The sequence below is a fragment of the Trichoplusia ni genome, chromosome 11, assembly GCF_003590095.1.
Source record: "Trichoplusia ni isolate ovarian cell line Hi5 chromosome 11, tn1, whole genome shotgun sequence".
Classification (NCBI taxonomy): Eukaryota; Metazoa; Arthropoda; class Insecta; order Lepidoptera; family Noctuidae; genus Trichoplusia; species Trichoplusia ni.
In genome coordinates this window covers 10084334-10099909 of record NC_039488.1, presented here as the reverse complement: position 1 = coordinate 10099909, position 15576 = coordinate 10084334, and the positions used below count along the sequence as shown (strand labels likewise).

Sequence of the window (15576 nt, the reverse complement as noted above, 5' to 3'; positions counted from 1 at the left end):
AACATGATACCTTGATTTAATACATGGGTCTGGCAGAGGGAGAGTAGATTAATTAATATAGTATTGCTTACACTAGTTATAAGTTATTGTATTACTAAAAAAGTGGATATTAGTTTTCTGAAAAAAAAACGTTATTATTATAATTTTTTTTTGGTCAGGCTAGGGAAATATTTATCATACGTCCCGGTCTGCTTACCAAAATGGCTACCTACTTACACATCTTAGTACAATAGGTAAGTAAACCTTGAGGTGACGTCTAATGAAGATGAATGTAAGAAAAACACGTAAAGCTGTACGTGTTTGCCATTAATTAAACGAGAAAAATGAGTTAAAAAAAAAGTAAATTCGTATGTTTGTGATAAATAACTTCTTATAAGAATAAGAATAATCAGTGATTTATCAAAGAATAGATAATAATTTAATTTCCAACGTCATGTAGCGATGGATATGATTTCCATTATTTCTCTTGGCTATCTTTAATAACCCAACTCTTACTATAATTTAAACCAACTCTAAAATGCGCCGACTTCAGTCAATTATTGCTGTCATTCAGTTTACTTTTACTTTTAAACGATGTTTCTTTTAATTTTATTTTTAGTCTGGTAACTAAAATATTCAGTTTTACCTTTTAAAAGTGTCTCGACAACTTTACTGCTTTAACAACGTAGGCACTTTTGATATTCCTACTTCCTCTAAGACAATACGGCGTACGAATTCACGAACAAAATTTGAAGAACCATCTCTTGGAACCCTTCCAATGGACTTCAAATCCATCTCATTGATTTTGAAACATCTTTAACAATACTCAAGAGTTCTTGTCCTTGTCTTTGTGTGAGAAACGTGTGTGTGTTTGATCTTAGTTACAGGTTCGTAAAATGGTCCCTAAAAGCCTTTGAAGTGGTTTCACTATGTTTGCGACCCCAACTAACCTTTAAACTCAGGTACATTGAATTAAGGCAACATAATAATATCACCATCGTTATTTCAATTTGAGCCAAGTTTAACTATTAGTGGTCTAAACTTGAATTTAGTAAAGATTATGCTAAGCTTATAAATAATTTACAAGAAAATAATATTGCAATTATAAAATGAGATGTAAGCTATCCTATCTATTATTATTATCCTACCTAATATTATTATTATTATCTTTCATTGTCAATCAAGCTGCAATCGGTGTGAAAATTTGATTGAAATCGGGAAAATAGTTGGACAAACAACACGTAATTAATATAATATGTTAAGATTACATGATGCAAAATCCATCGAAAATGTATTGTTTATAAAAAATATAAAAGTTTCGCTAAAAATATTTTGTAATTTATTTTATCGCTGCTTTATAACCGAATAGTTTATTTGTGCGAGTGAATAAACGTGTACCTATAAATACAATATCACTGTACTTTCACTAACGGATTTACATTTTCGAATATAATGCAACCTACAATATGAATTTTCTTTAATTAAAAAAATACTAAAGATAATAAAAAAAATCTACTCTAACTCTTTTAGGAACAACTTACTCCAGATTCACCCAAAAATAATAATAATAATATTTGTATTAAATACTCACTTCATCCAAACTAAAGTGTCTTGTGATAGTGATATCCATTTTTAAATCGATATTAACTACTTCAATTTATTTAATCGACAGCCGCAAAAGCGTCCGACCCGCGCGGCGTCTGAAAAGCGACTGAACACTTGCTTTCGTCCTAGTTAAAGCCTCTATGCTACAAATTATGAAAGATTTATAATCCTTATACATCCATCGAGGCGTTTTGATTTACATGATGCGTATAATATTTTCAATTAGTACGTCAACTTGGGTATAAAATTCCATTTGAAGTAATAAGTCAAGTAATCGAAAAATACTTAAGCTTTTAAGATAAAATGCTAAAAACCTACTTAACAGGAATTTTTGAGATTGTAAGTAAATAAGTACAAATCGGTATTTCTTTAACAAAATATTTGATGTTTCGAAAGTAACTGAAAAGGCCTACTTTAAATAAAATCATTTGAGTTTGATTTTGAACATGAAATATTTCGTTAAATACTTGTTATGAAATGAATTCGTTCCAAGCTTAAAAACAAAGTATTGTTATTATTTTTTAATTTATATCCGTCTTTGTTATTCTATTAATCTGTGAAAGAGTCGTTTGATCTTTAGTTTAAAGAAGTAATAAACCCATTTAATCCGAAGTAGCATCATTCCAGTTATTAGTTTATAATTCACCATGGATTTACAAACATTTTAATAGTTCACTATGATTATAGGGTATTCAAAACACGATTGCTTCCAAAAATACTATATTCTAAACTAGCTGTTGCCCGCGACTTCGTCCACGTGGTTAGAATTTTCCCCGTTTTTTCCACATTTTCCTCATTTTTCATTGTATCTTCGCTCCTTTTAGTCGCAGCGTGATGTTATATAGCCTATAGCCTTCCTCGATAAATGGTCTATTCAATACAAAAAGAATTTTTCAATTCGAACCAGTTGTTTTTGAGATTAGCGCGTTCAAACAAACAAACAAACTCTCCAGCTTTATATATTAGCATAGATATATAGATAAAAATTCTGTTTGTTATCTCCACATCAATATTATTCTGTAAATCTTGTTTCTTAGTGAAATACAACGTTGGATTTATAGTAGACTGAGGAGCTGTATTTAAAAAGAACTTGAAGAAATTTAAATCGATTTTTTAAGATAAATAGAATTAAAAAATGGATGATATACTTTTTTTTCTTTGATTGTGTAAAAATGATTGGACAGTGGGTTTTTGTCTTGCACAGAACAATATTGCCTGGCAATCATTTTCATATATATTAAGTGTGTTCTTTTTTGAAATTTGTTTTAGCTAATTAAATTACTTTTAGATACTATAATGCAAATTGAATGACTGCATAAACTTTTTTGCTTATTAAAAGTAATTATTAAACTTTACCTCTGCAAAAAAGGTAGGGAAAATGGACGATAAAAGTTTAACGATTTTACGATTTTCACATCCTGTGGTCTTCATTTCTTCCGTTAATAGGTTCGAATATATTTTACCCAGAAGTCATTTCACAGGTAGGTATATACAAATAGCAAACATAGGATCCCTAAGTTCATTTTACCGTCGGAAGTAGTAAAGGAAATTTCCTAAAGGAAAATGGAATGACGTTTCCCTTTGTAGTCCATTTTCTTTGACTTTTCTCTGCTTGATTACGGAGAGTTCGAGGTAAAAGATTTTGAACCTTATCAACTTGTTTTAGAATAATGATTCGATTGTTTCTCTATTGTCGGGATTGTATTGTTGTGTTAGACACAACTTCAGAAGATCAATGTTTATATCTCGATTCTTGAAGATTAGGTTTTAATAGGTTTCGTTGAAAAAATATTATTTGTTTTGATGTTAATAGGCTGATTGTTTTTGTTTTTCGGCCAAACGGATCACATGAGAGACTCATGATAATATGTAACAGGTTGTGTGCAAGGGTGTTTCTAATTCACAGAATTCTATGTAAAATAAAGATGATGCGTTTAAAAAAATACATAATAATCATAATGCGAAGCACATTCTTCGTATGTGAAACCAGTTACTTTTATAGTTATAAAATAAAGGTAATGCGTTTAAAAAAATAAAAGACATTTAATCATAAATCTAATCACAATGCGAGGCATATTTTTCGTGGGTGGAACCAGTTAGTTTTTTAGTTAAGTGTAGTCTTTAATCAAAGCTCGTATTCAAAGTATTTTAGATTCGTAAATACTTAACTTACTATTAAATGATGTAACGGTTTACTCACGCGTATTTATCGGGGTAGTACGACTAGTTTCGGACCCAACCGGAGTCCTTAATCATGAGCAGACGCGCGGGATCGCGAGTCGAAATTAACTTACTATTTACTTATTTAAAAAAACGTGTTTCTACTTCTTTATAATTTAAAAGAAACCAACGGTAACGTGATTTTTAACTTTAATTAAGTTGTGTCTAATCTAATAAATGTATATCAATTACGAAACACTAAATCCAAAAACGAAGCCTTTCCTATCTAAATTTAGTTAGTATGCGTTTAGTTAGCTACGGAAACAGATTCATTTCCTAGAATTGTTTGTGCAGATCAAACAGTAATTTAATTTAACCGAGATTTTAACAGCATACGCTTTAGATTTAAATTAATATTTGCTTAGCAGACACCGAAAAGATCTTCAAATGGAATACCGATTTTATCTTTTGCCTGCCCGTTTGCAATATTCTGTTTCAGCATTAAATAAATATTTAACTAATTCTGATAAATAAATATAGGTTTTTTTAATTTTGAAATAAGTTCGGTTGAAAATATTTCGATGAGCTTAAGTGGTTTTTGTTTTTACAATTCATTTAAATTCGAAAAGTATTATTATGCATCACGGGTTTGATAAAATTTAATAAGATTTCTTTATTATGAGTGTAGACTGTAAAACATGTTATTTAATATTGTAAAATACTTGTTAAACTGATGAATGAAATGAAATTAATCCTTTTTATTTTATTTATGTTTTTTTTACCTAAGTAACTATGTGTCAGTTACTTGTAGTACAGTTTCGGTTATCCTTATATATTTTGTGCAGGTAATTTTAAACACGGTATAATTGGATGCACTCCTAGTACAATTGACTTGAAGTTAGGAAGCAAACCTGTACCTGGTTATCCGGTTGTACGATATTGCAGTGCCACGTTAAGTAAAAAGGTTTTATTTCAACATTTTGTGATTTTATGTGTAAAACTTCTTTGGAAGATCAGAGGACGAGGAAGCGTAATAATAACGTCCAGAAATGACCTATTTGCAAAAATAAATTATTTTATTACACTTATAATAAGTACTGTGACAGCATTCAGCGCTCGGACAATTATGGCTTGTATTCAGAATTTGGGTGTACTCAGCATATTCTATTAAGATCATCAGATCAGTAATTTATTAACACTTATGGTGTAACAATAATAGGATTTTTAATATATTAATTTATTTATAGTAAAATGAATAGAACAGTGGCGAAGGTTTGGATAAAGTGGCGCTCTTTCGTATCAGAGGCCAAGACACAATTTGGGTCGCTGAGCCAATGGAGACAGAAAGTAAAATGAATTTATTGACCGTTAGTCAATAATATTTACAATGAATTCCTAAAAATAGATTAGCGAATCATGTTTGTTTTTATCAGAATTATTTTTAATCAAGGTTGTCTGGTAAATTGCACTTTGCGATAAAACAGAGCGAGTTAAATATAATCTCTCCATCTTAAATAATAAATATTATGCATTCTTAATGGTGGTACTATATTAGAGTCGAATTTTAGTCTAGATAAATAAATTGAAAATGTGAAATTTTTATATCATCATTACTTCAGTTTAAGAGTACACACATAAGTATACACTTAAGAAATATTTTTATTTTAATGGTACTTATATCTTCTAGACATATGTAAGCTCAATACACGACATAGTTTTTAATTGAATGTCTAAAACAACGGTCAAGCGCGAGTAGGATCTATGACACTGAGGAAAATGGTCAACCATAAAAATTACGTGCGAGCTTTGAAAAACCTGAAATTTCTTTTTTTATTTGTTTCACTAGCTAGGTTCCATGAGATGACAAAAGGACAGAATAGAGTATCGTTTTGGTACGGAACCCTAAAACTTAATCCTCTTTTCAATATTCATTTGTAAACAAATCATCCATCACAATACTTTACTGGCGAGTTTGATGGATGCGCCAAGATCACTCATTCTGGTACCCATTAAAATACTGTTCGGACTAAAAGCCGCTTTAATTATTACCTCTTTCTAATAATATCTGTTGCTATTTTCATCCTGCTTTGTCAGAAGTAATGAGAAATGTATTTTTTGTAACAGGAAATAAAGTTATTAATGATCTAACATTTTTTAGTGTTAAGCACCCAAGGGGCAAAATCGGAACCAATTTACAAAGGCTCCACTGTCTGCCTGTAGTCAGGCTATATCTCGTGAACCTTAATAGTAACGTGGTTATAATAATTAAACACAACATAAAGCAACGATTGGTTAGGTTATAAATGTAATTTATGAATATTTTCTCTTATGAATTTTCTTTTCTTTAGCCAATTGATTTTGTCCTATCGGGTATCAAACCTGCACACACTGAAACTGTAAATTACTCTACAAATTCATTCCTTCAAAACTCTCTTTAACAATGCATAATCAACTTTTCTGATTCTTATTACAGTCTGAGTCAATTCTACCTATTATTTGGCGTCGATCGAATATGTCTCGTGAATTGTTTACGTACTCCGTAAAATGGGACATGAGCGACGACCCGTAAGCGTTTGCGACATACCCAATAGCCAATATTGATTTTGCGAGAATATTCACTACTTAACGCCCCAGGAGGGGTGGAAAGGTAGAGTGGTTTTGCATGATGATCAATAGGTATGTAGGAAGACTTTACAATTTTTTGTTCTCTACGACACTACTTTCGACTCTACGACTTTTGTTCAATTTTAGTAGAGTTTTTATCAAATGCTTATTCTAGTTGGAAGTATTTCGTTTCGGAATTCATTTATTTTTTAACCGGACAGTGAGGAATATTGAAGGGAGGCCTTTGTTCTGCATTGGAACTGTAACGGCTAAACAAACCTCGTGAGGTTTTCGTAAATGAGAGGAAAAATTAAGTTGTTTTTATTCATCATTGAATTTGACGTTCTTTCGGAGTATAAGTACACATTGCAATATAGGTAAAGATGAAAAGCAAAATTCAATCGCATTTGCATCCAAGTAGCTTTTTAATTGTTTAACAGCTCTTCTATTGAGGTCAAACATAAGCATTGTAGAACATAACCCTTTAAGTACCTAAAGGTTATATGTTCACGTGAGTGAGTTGTCTGAACACTAAAGTAATTTGCATTATCCTACAGAAGAGAGAATCGTGAGTCGAATTTATTTACCGTCGTTTAGTCTACGACAAACCAGATGTTCCACCCACGCAGTTTGTCTGGAGTAAACGCCCACAACCAACCATCGTACATCTATACGTTTGTCATCAGATGACTATAAGCAAACAAATCCTACCTGTTGATGTATCGCCTTCTACACTTCAATGAAACAGTTTCTTTAATTATTCACACGAACAGTCCACTCAATGGGAAATTGTTAATCAATTGCACTGCATTTGGATTCGAACAAAACACTCTCGGTCGAACAGAAACGAAATTGACGAAAGAAGGTTAGATGTAACACTAAAAGCAAGTATGAAATGTATATAAAATACGTTTAGAAAAGCATTTTAGTATAATATAGAGTTATTATTGCACCTTGACAGGTTTTAGTACGTAGGTACACAGTATAGAGTATACACAACACTTTGTGTGTTGTACGCGTGCGCGGGCTCTACTGCGCATGCTCCAAAATGATATCAATATGACTCCGTCACTATGGAAGGTCGCTATTCAATGGGTGAAGGTGAAATTCATGAATGAAATGGGGCTAGTGAGAGCTTTTACAATTGCAGAAATTAATGATTGCTCTGAACTATTAAATGATGAATGCTTTAAAAAGCTTGATGGAAATATTTGAATGAAATTGTCATTAGGTACGCGATAAAAAAAAAAACAAATTTGTATGATTTAGGCAAAGCATTTCTAATGCAAATATATGTTAAAAAGTACGTTTACGTCTAAAGAAACGTACTAACTACGTACTACTACGTAACATCATATTTCTTGCAGCATTGTCAAGTATGCCTTTTGTTTATGGACAAGTATACAATCTTTTATTCTATGGTCTATTCCTAAAAAACGTTTTATGAGCTCTGTTAGATTATTCCGGTGACAAGCGCTCTTTTGGCCTGCTTTGTAGATATAGTTATAATAAAACAAACAGTTTTACAAAAAGTGCTTATAAATACATTTCACTGCGTTTAATATCTAACTTCATCATTCTACAACTAAGATGTGACATTCAAATCCAGAAATGATATCAGACAAAGACTCTATAAGAGACATCTACCCAATGCAACCTCATTTACTAAAAGGGTAGGCAGTCTATCGTTTCACGCTGAAAACCTCTCGCCCGCCCATGCAACATCGAACAGACAGCCACCTTCTCCGCCCTCATTCAAACAACTTAAATAGTTCAGAACAATATCAATAGATGGCGCTTTTCCAAGTGATTTCAAAAGGCAATTATTTAAATTACTATAACGTAAATACCACTCGAATCAGCAGAACCTCAACTTAAATGAGATAGTTAAACCAAATTTTCCCTTTTAATAGCACTTAAATATAAAACCAAATTAACGAAACTATCCAGTTACAACTAAGTACCATAAAACTTAATTCACCTTAATTAAACATTGGGGGTAGCAACTGAATTAAATTCTCTGTGTATAAGACATTTTGAAGGGACGGTTGTAAGCTATTAATTAGGAGCATCAGCGTGGAATCTCATACGATTAGTAACGTAATGGAGCGAGGAGACAGGAGGGACGTTGATGCATGTTCGCTTACCGTACAATGTACCGTCAGCAAGAAAAGTTCACGTACACAAATACATCTACAAAAATCCAGCACATTAAAAAGAGACTATTTTCTTGTCATTAAAAAGAATATATTTTTATCGTTATATCTATAAATGTTAAAGCGAAGGTGTATAATACGATTGTGTTGCAAATCCGTTTGTGTTTGTCTACTTTTTTTTGCAGACTGTACATACATTGTACGGCAAATGACGTGTTTCCTTCACGTATAAATAGTACTTTAGGAGTGAAAAATGTTGTCTCGTTTGGCGTTGTTTTGTTCTTTTGTTTAAAAGGGAAGGATAATAAATTATTCATTTAGAATCACCAGTTTGGATGTAAGAGGTAAATTGAATTTTCAAATATAAAATGCTTTTCTTTATCTATCCATTTGTTTCTCAAGGATAGCTGTTGGCGTCAGTTTCGGCCTTACTGGATTTAACTGAATAACTTATTTTTGGATGCCGTGAAACGGCTTTCCGACATCCACAACCTTTTTTTACAGTCAATATTACTGCATCCTAGATTGACGCTGGTTTTCAGACCTTACGACTGTTACAAAAAAACATATGATAGTCAAAATCATCGCTAAAAGGTAATTACCGAGGTACAAAGCGGTGAAAGAAGTTTAAATACCTGATGGTCACCCACCCCAGACTAACCACATGATGAACAGATTACCTTTTATTTTCCGTCAATTTGTTCAGTATTTTCCAATAAATATATCAAAATTTCATTTCAAATGGCAAAATAATTCCAAATTCATTAAATCCTCGTGTAAACTTTGAAAAATGTCATTCTACAGACAAAAGCAAACATTTTCTAAAACTGGTTCCAACTGAGTGCACTCTTAAAGTCTATTATCATAAGAGAACTTGGCTGCAGATATATTAAATCCCTTCTCCGAGGAACTTTTAGCTGGCAATAAACGTTTAAGAACCAAAAGGCTCACCGAAATTGAAATAAAGTGTAGAAAAAGGATTAATAATAGCAGAGACTTCTTAAAAGTGTTATAATATGCTTAATTGTTTATTTGGCAAGGTCCTTTAATAATATATTCTTTTTTATAATATTCTAAATAGAAAGACAGCGTGCTATGAATAGGAGTTTGTTGCATCATTTTTTCTTAACAGCCAGAGGAAAGTCAACGTTGAACAGCAGTCTACTTTAGACTCATAAGGGCGTTGTCCAATGTCGATTTTGACTTTCCAAAAATGCTCCTTCGTAGCCAGATTTGAAAAGAGATTTTAAGTTAGTTATGTTTTTCGTACGATCTTAGTTTTCAATATAAAGTACTTAAATCTTCAAAAAAGAAAGTATCATGAAATACAAGTGGCAAGTATTTTTGCGACCCCTTTCAACTGCCATCATATCGCTTTAAGAGAACCTTCATCAATAAGCAATGTCTGGGTTGTAAAATGAAATCATTTTATTTCATTGATTAGTGAATTAGATAAAGATACAAATAAAACAATGGAATATAAACCTTCTGTACAAACCTGTATGGTACCAATACGGTACTTCAATGTCTCACATTGATGTGACGTGACCCCATTTCACGCTTAATTGCTCAAGAGCCTTTTTGTTTTTTAATGTAAATCGATAAGGATGTAGGCTGTATATTATTGATACCACAGTCTATTCGATAAATTATGCACACATGAAAATGTATCGAGTGTTATGTGTTTTTTTGTTGTAGTTTCATAGTTTAACGGTTAGTAATTCGTTCATGTACATCCCTATGTATGTAAGTTGCAAGTTGGAAAGATAGTTATCTCGTTTTTTAAACTGCTATGTGTATTTTTTGAAGACGACGTATGCCTATTTTTAACCTTTTATCGTTAACGTATTGAATTTGGAAAACATTATACTTTAAAAATATATCAAATTTATCTATGTAGCATACGAGCAAATGCAGATAAGGAAACATTTTCCCAACCACTTTTTCGTTCACTTAGCCCAAAATACCAACTTAATATTACATATGTATAGCGCAATATCACAAAATGGCGTCACGAGATCTCGTATCTAAAAATTCAGAGTTCCACAATGCAGCATAAAAACCCCTCCACGGGGAAGCTTGCCTTGTTTGATCTGCCTGATGACTTGTTTATCTTGTAAACGAGACCCGTATTTATTATATATATTCCTTCCTCCTTTATATAGAGTTTCGTAAGATTCCAAGATATTTTCTTGAAGAAATTCTGTATGTTTCGTGTAAGATCAGGTGCTTCTTTTGTATGTTGAAAAATAAATGAACGTGTGAGTAGGAAATTTATATAAGTTGCCTCATAAGTGTATCACTATTAAAAACAGTGAACAAAAGCATCATGCGGATATCTGGACTCTAAATATTGGAAATTGAAATCGCCAACTTGTAGAGAGTGGAGCGTGGTTATCAGTAGTTAAACTACTCCTATATGGCGAGAGGCTTATGCCCAGCAGTGTGTTTACATTTCTCTTTGAATCCATCATAAAAATAAATCAGTATTCCTCGAAGAACAGTTTTAGCTAAAACATTACAAAGGAATCAAAAAATATTTATACACTTTTCCCTTTGACTATGTTCTTTTTTAAAGCTGTTAATCTTTTTGGTCTGAACCAAGGTATATGCTTAATCACGCATTATTATAACACCTTGTATATCAAAAAATGTCCCTGCAAAAAAAGCTCATTAAATGTGCCTTTAATGTAATATACTCTCATAATCTGTCTGTAAGAGGAACATTAATGACACCATTAAAGGCTGTTTTGTCGCGTCACGATCTTTGATGCTTTCCTCCTTACATTTTACTCGTTTGTCATTTGTTAGACTCTTGCAGATAAGGCTTGATAGCTAATGTTATAGAGTTTTATTTTAGTGTCTTTTATTGCTCAAAAAAGAGTCGTTTTTTACAGAAAATTGAATTGTCTTTTGGTAAGTAGCGCTCTTTTAATAATTGGTCATTGAGGTTACTATTTTCAATTAGCCTGAATCTTTCGTGTAATTTTTTTAGTTTGTCAGTTCTTATTTCAATTTCTAGTTATTTTGATATTAGAGTTATATTTAATAATATCGATAATTGTGTTAGAATTGCTATTTATTTGCGACTGACGACTAATATACGCAGTTGGTTTTTTCTTTCTATAGCAGCCTCTATTATTTTATAATCACTTTCTATTTCAACATCGTGTTAAGTTTGATAAAAATTTGCAAAAAAGAATATAATAAGACATTTTACTCGCAACGCCAAACGAATACATTTTCTAAATAAAATAATATTACTTACTAAACATTTTCTACGTGAAAGTTTTCAATATGTACAAAGTTGTTGCTACGCAAGCTGGCTTTGTATTTTCTCAGTTTTACGAGTTTTCCCCACTTATGAGAAGACGTCTAAATTGCTCCACTTATCCTAGGCGTATTCTAACTTTTGCTAGGTTTCTAAGGTAAGATTATATTTAATCAGTATGCTTAAATCGGATCGTTGTAAAGTAATATAAAGTTTTTGTGTTAGGAGATCTATACAAGAATTTTTGTCTTGATTTCTGTAATATTGTGCAAGAAAAAGTTCATGACCGTGTTTATCAATTTTAATTTAAAATATAAACCTATAAAAATCCAGAGATGTGTTCTAGCGTCGTGAGTAAAACTGGGAATGACGGCTAGGTCTGAATTTTTACTGAAACTGGGAACAAGCTTTAAGTTTTTTCAGGCTTTCCTCCTTTTTGTAATACCAGGTCCCTTTCGCAACACCAGACTGCTTTTAAGCGATTGCAATACATATAAGCCTCTTGTTCCTTCAAATTATCTGACTTTTAAAATCCAACAAAGGATTACTCAAACACATAACCTACAGCGTGCAAAACTAAAATTTCTTTAGTAATTCCTTTTAACCCCCAAAAAGCAAAATCTCAAGAAAATACCGTCTAAATAAACCTTCTAAATCTCACATATCGATAGCAGAATAAACCTTGAACTTCATAGGTCCTTAGTACGTAGTTCCGTAGATCCTGGCTCTGAGTATCAGGCAATCAATCACGTGATAAGCCACCATAGAGCACCACATAGCAGTCGGAAGCTTGTAATGAATGGCCTCAAGATATTACGCGATATTCTGTATTAATTCATGGTACGAAATGACGTTTTGTTTTTGTCTGTGCTGTTGAAATTGTTGTCGTAATCGCTGAAGAAGTAAAGAGGTTTTAATATCACGTATTAAAACCTTTGTAGAGTTTTAGATGAGTTCACGTATTTTTTCTTTCATATTATATCAAGATTTCATAATTAGGTATGTATACAATAGAAAAGCAAATTCAGTGGATATGGTAGTTTATTTTGCGTTTTTTTTTTATATAATTTAAGAACGAAAAAGTTGTCTACTCCGATTAGGTGTCACGACACTGGGGGTTTTGTACAAATTAGCTAAGACTTATAAGGTACTGTTTTCACCCTTTGAGCAGTAAAAATTGGGATGATAGCATATTTTACCACAAAGTTAGTGTATACCAAACAGCAACGTTAATTAATTCTCAAAGCAGTCCTACAAGTACCTATAACTTTAGAATTCAGTCACAGAATTAAAAGTAACAGCCAATTCAAAACCAAGATTACCACGATCGCGATAATCAAGCAAATACCAAAATAATACGTTAACGAACCCACCAGGAATGATACGATCCGTAATTTTCCATCCATTTACAACCATTACCCTGTTATCTATAGTTCCCAGTTCCACCGTCGCTTATCTGTGACGTCACGTATAAGGCTTGCAACACGTTACACGTTCTCATTACGTCCCCAAATTAAAGATAATTTGCGAGAACGAGATTAAGTTATAATGCCTTGTAATCCGAATCACCTGCCGTCAAGATAAATTTACGGTCGCATTAGATGAATAGTTTCGCCTCCCTTCGATCGAATCTCACTAAAAGATGGATTACTGGCCAAACTGAGATTAATTACTTCGGTTGGTATACAGACATCGCAGTCTATAGCTTCAATTAGGCACCAGCATTATTCAGTAGAGTCCAGATTAAGTTTTTGTTTGGTTGGCCTCTTTGGTTGGCCTTAATTTTCTTGATTAATTAACGGTTTTTGTGTTTTAATATTGTAAATTATTTTTAGTCTATAGAAAATGAAGATAGAAGATTGCTGTGCTTACCTGCTTAGGTAAAGTATTTATTACTCGACAACACCGTAAATGCTAGTTGTTTTAATATGATCCAAAAAATAAAATATTGTCATATCTTATAGACCTAATCAATCTGTGATAAAAATCCTCAAAATATTTTAAAATTAATTATTATGTACTTACATCTTTAAATAAACTTCTCAAAATACACTTATAACGCACTTGCTGTTGCCCGCGACTTCGTCCACGTGGTTAGAATTTTCCCCGTTTTTTCCACATTTTCCATTGTATCTTCGCTCCTTTTAGTCGCAGCGTGATGTTATATAGCCTATAGCCTTCCTCGATAAACGGTCTATTCAATACAAAAAGATTTTTTCAATTCGAACCAGTAGTTTCTGAGGTTAGCGCGTTCAAACAAATAAACACTTCAGCTTTATTTATTAGTATAGATTTAAATCCACAAACCAAATTACATAATTAAAAGAACAATTACACGAACACAGCAACATGCAAATTCGGTACACAACATATAATAAATGATAAAATAAAATCAGGCTACGTCAGGCATACTGAGCTTAATTACTGAGCGCAGCAAACCACGGGCGGGGTGAGGTTCAGGAATTATATCCCAGATAATAGCGTACATTCAAACCTACGGTGACATCTATTGTCCTGCACAACATGTACGATGCAATGGCTGGTATGCTCAAATTGTGAGGGAAAATTCCCTATGCATATTTTGAACTGTTGTGGAAGAGGATTTTTGGTGGTAAACATGATAAATTTCAGACGTATCAGGGAGAAAGTTAGGTTCATTGTAAGGGATGTTTCGATGCAGAGATCAGTAAATATGGTACGTACTTGGTTTATAAATAGTATGTTTCATTTGCATCTCCGTACAAATTTAAACAACATCTGATTCTAAATAAATGAGTGTATAGCTCCTTCGTTGAGCCACGGCTACAAATTATAAAAAAGCCTATCTGATATTTAGACCTAGATTCATTCAAACATTTTTTACGTTAAAGTTAGCATTTGGCAAAAATTTTTAAACATCATGTATAATGATGTTTACTATGTTTCTCATAGTAATTATGTATCTTAAGTACATTTTTTTCAAGTCATGTTAAATTCTACACAGTATGTTTCCTCTTCAACAAAAACATGTCAGCAGATACCAGCTCCATCAACAGAAACAAAAAGGACTATTTACCTCCAAAATTATATTGCCACTTTACACATACCTACAACTATTATAAAAGATCACACATAGACAACGTATATGCATTCATAACACGGTGTTCGCGAGTCGAGATAGAGCAGTTTACTGAGGAAATATGATGGGATGCATATATAGGAGTTGACGCCTTTGAATTTATGAAGGCTTGGATTTTATTCACAAAAGTAGATCTGAACCGCTCGCTGTCTAGTTGGAGTTCACTCTTCAAGGAGCTGAGTGTTTGTGGTAAGTACTGGAAATATGTTAAAATATGATTATGCTTGTAAAGTTGAGATTAATGATAGGGATCTTAACTAATACCTTCTTTAAAATGAATGTAGCTGATTGACTTATTGTTAAGAATATACCTACATCATATATCAGCGGAGTTCAAAAGCACGATAAAAGTAAAATATTTCATTAATTAATGGTAATGGAAAAAGAAGAATAGTTTTTTTTTTAATTTCAAAACTGAATCAAGAGAATCATTTACGCGAGACATGTTTTTTTTCTGTATTCGACGGATTTTTTTAAAAGATTTTGACCTTTTAAGTGTGTATGTTAAAATCAAATAATCTCCTTTAAAACATAATGTACCTTCAAAAAAAACCTTAATCCTTTCATAACATATTTATACCTCATAAAAATATCGCTAGAATATAAAAATTATGATAGCTATTAAATCTCTCTATTGTAACACCATTTGAAATCAAAAGGCGCGTTGAAAAGCGTTCCGTGGT

The 15576-nt window shown here is 32.2% G+C and overlaps 1 protein-coding gene across 3 annotated transcripts in view; it reads right to left on the bottom strand.

Annotated features, from left to right (window-relative positions):
- Positions 1 to 7337, bottom strand: part of LOC113498645 (serine-enriched protein) — a 34150-nt gene extending 26813 nt beyond the window's left edge. The window contains exon 1 of one of the 3 annotated variants that reach the window (XM_026878738.1): positions 7060 to 7337. Coding sequence is in view for 2 of the 3 variants with exons in the window: in XM_026878739.1 (XP_026734540.1) it covers positions 1571 to 1609 (39 nt within the window). In the remaining variant the exon portion in view is untranslated. Of the gene's footprint in view, positions 1 to 1570; positions 1711 to 7059 lie in introns of those variants that run through there. The other 2 variants (XM_026878739.1, XM_026878737.1) reach the window with 2 other exon arrangements.
- Between the last annotated feature and the right edge of the window lie 8239 nt (positions 7338 to 15576).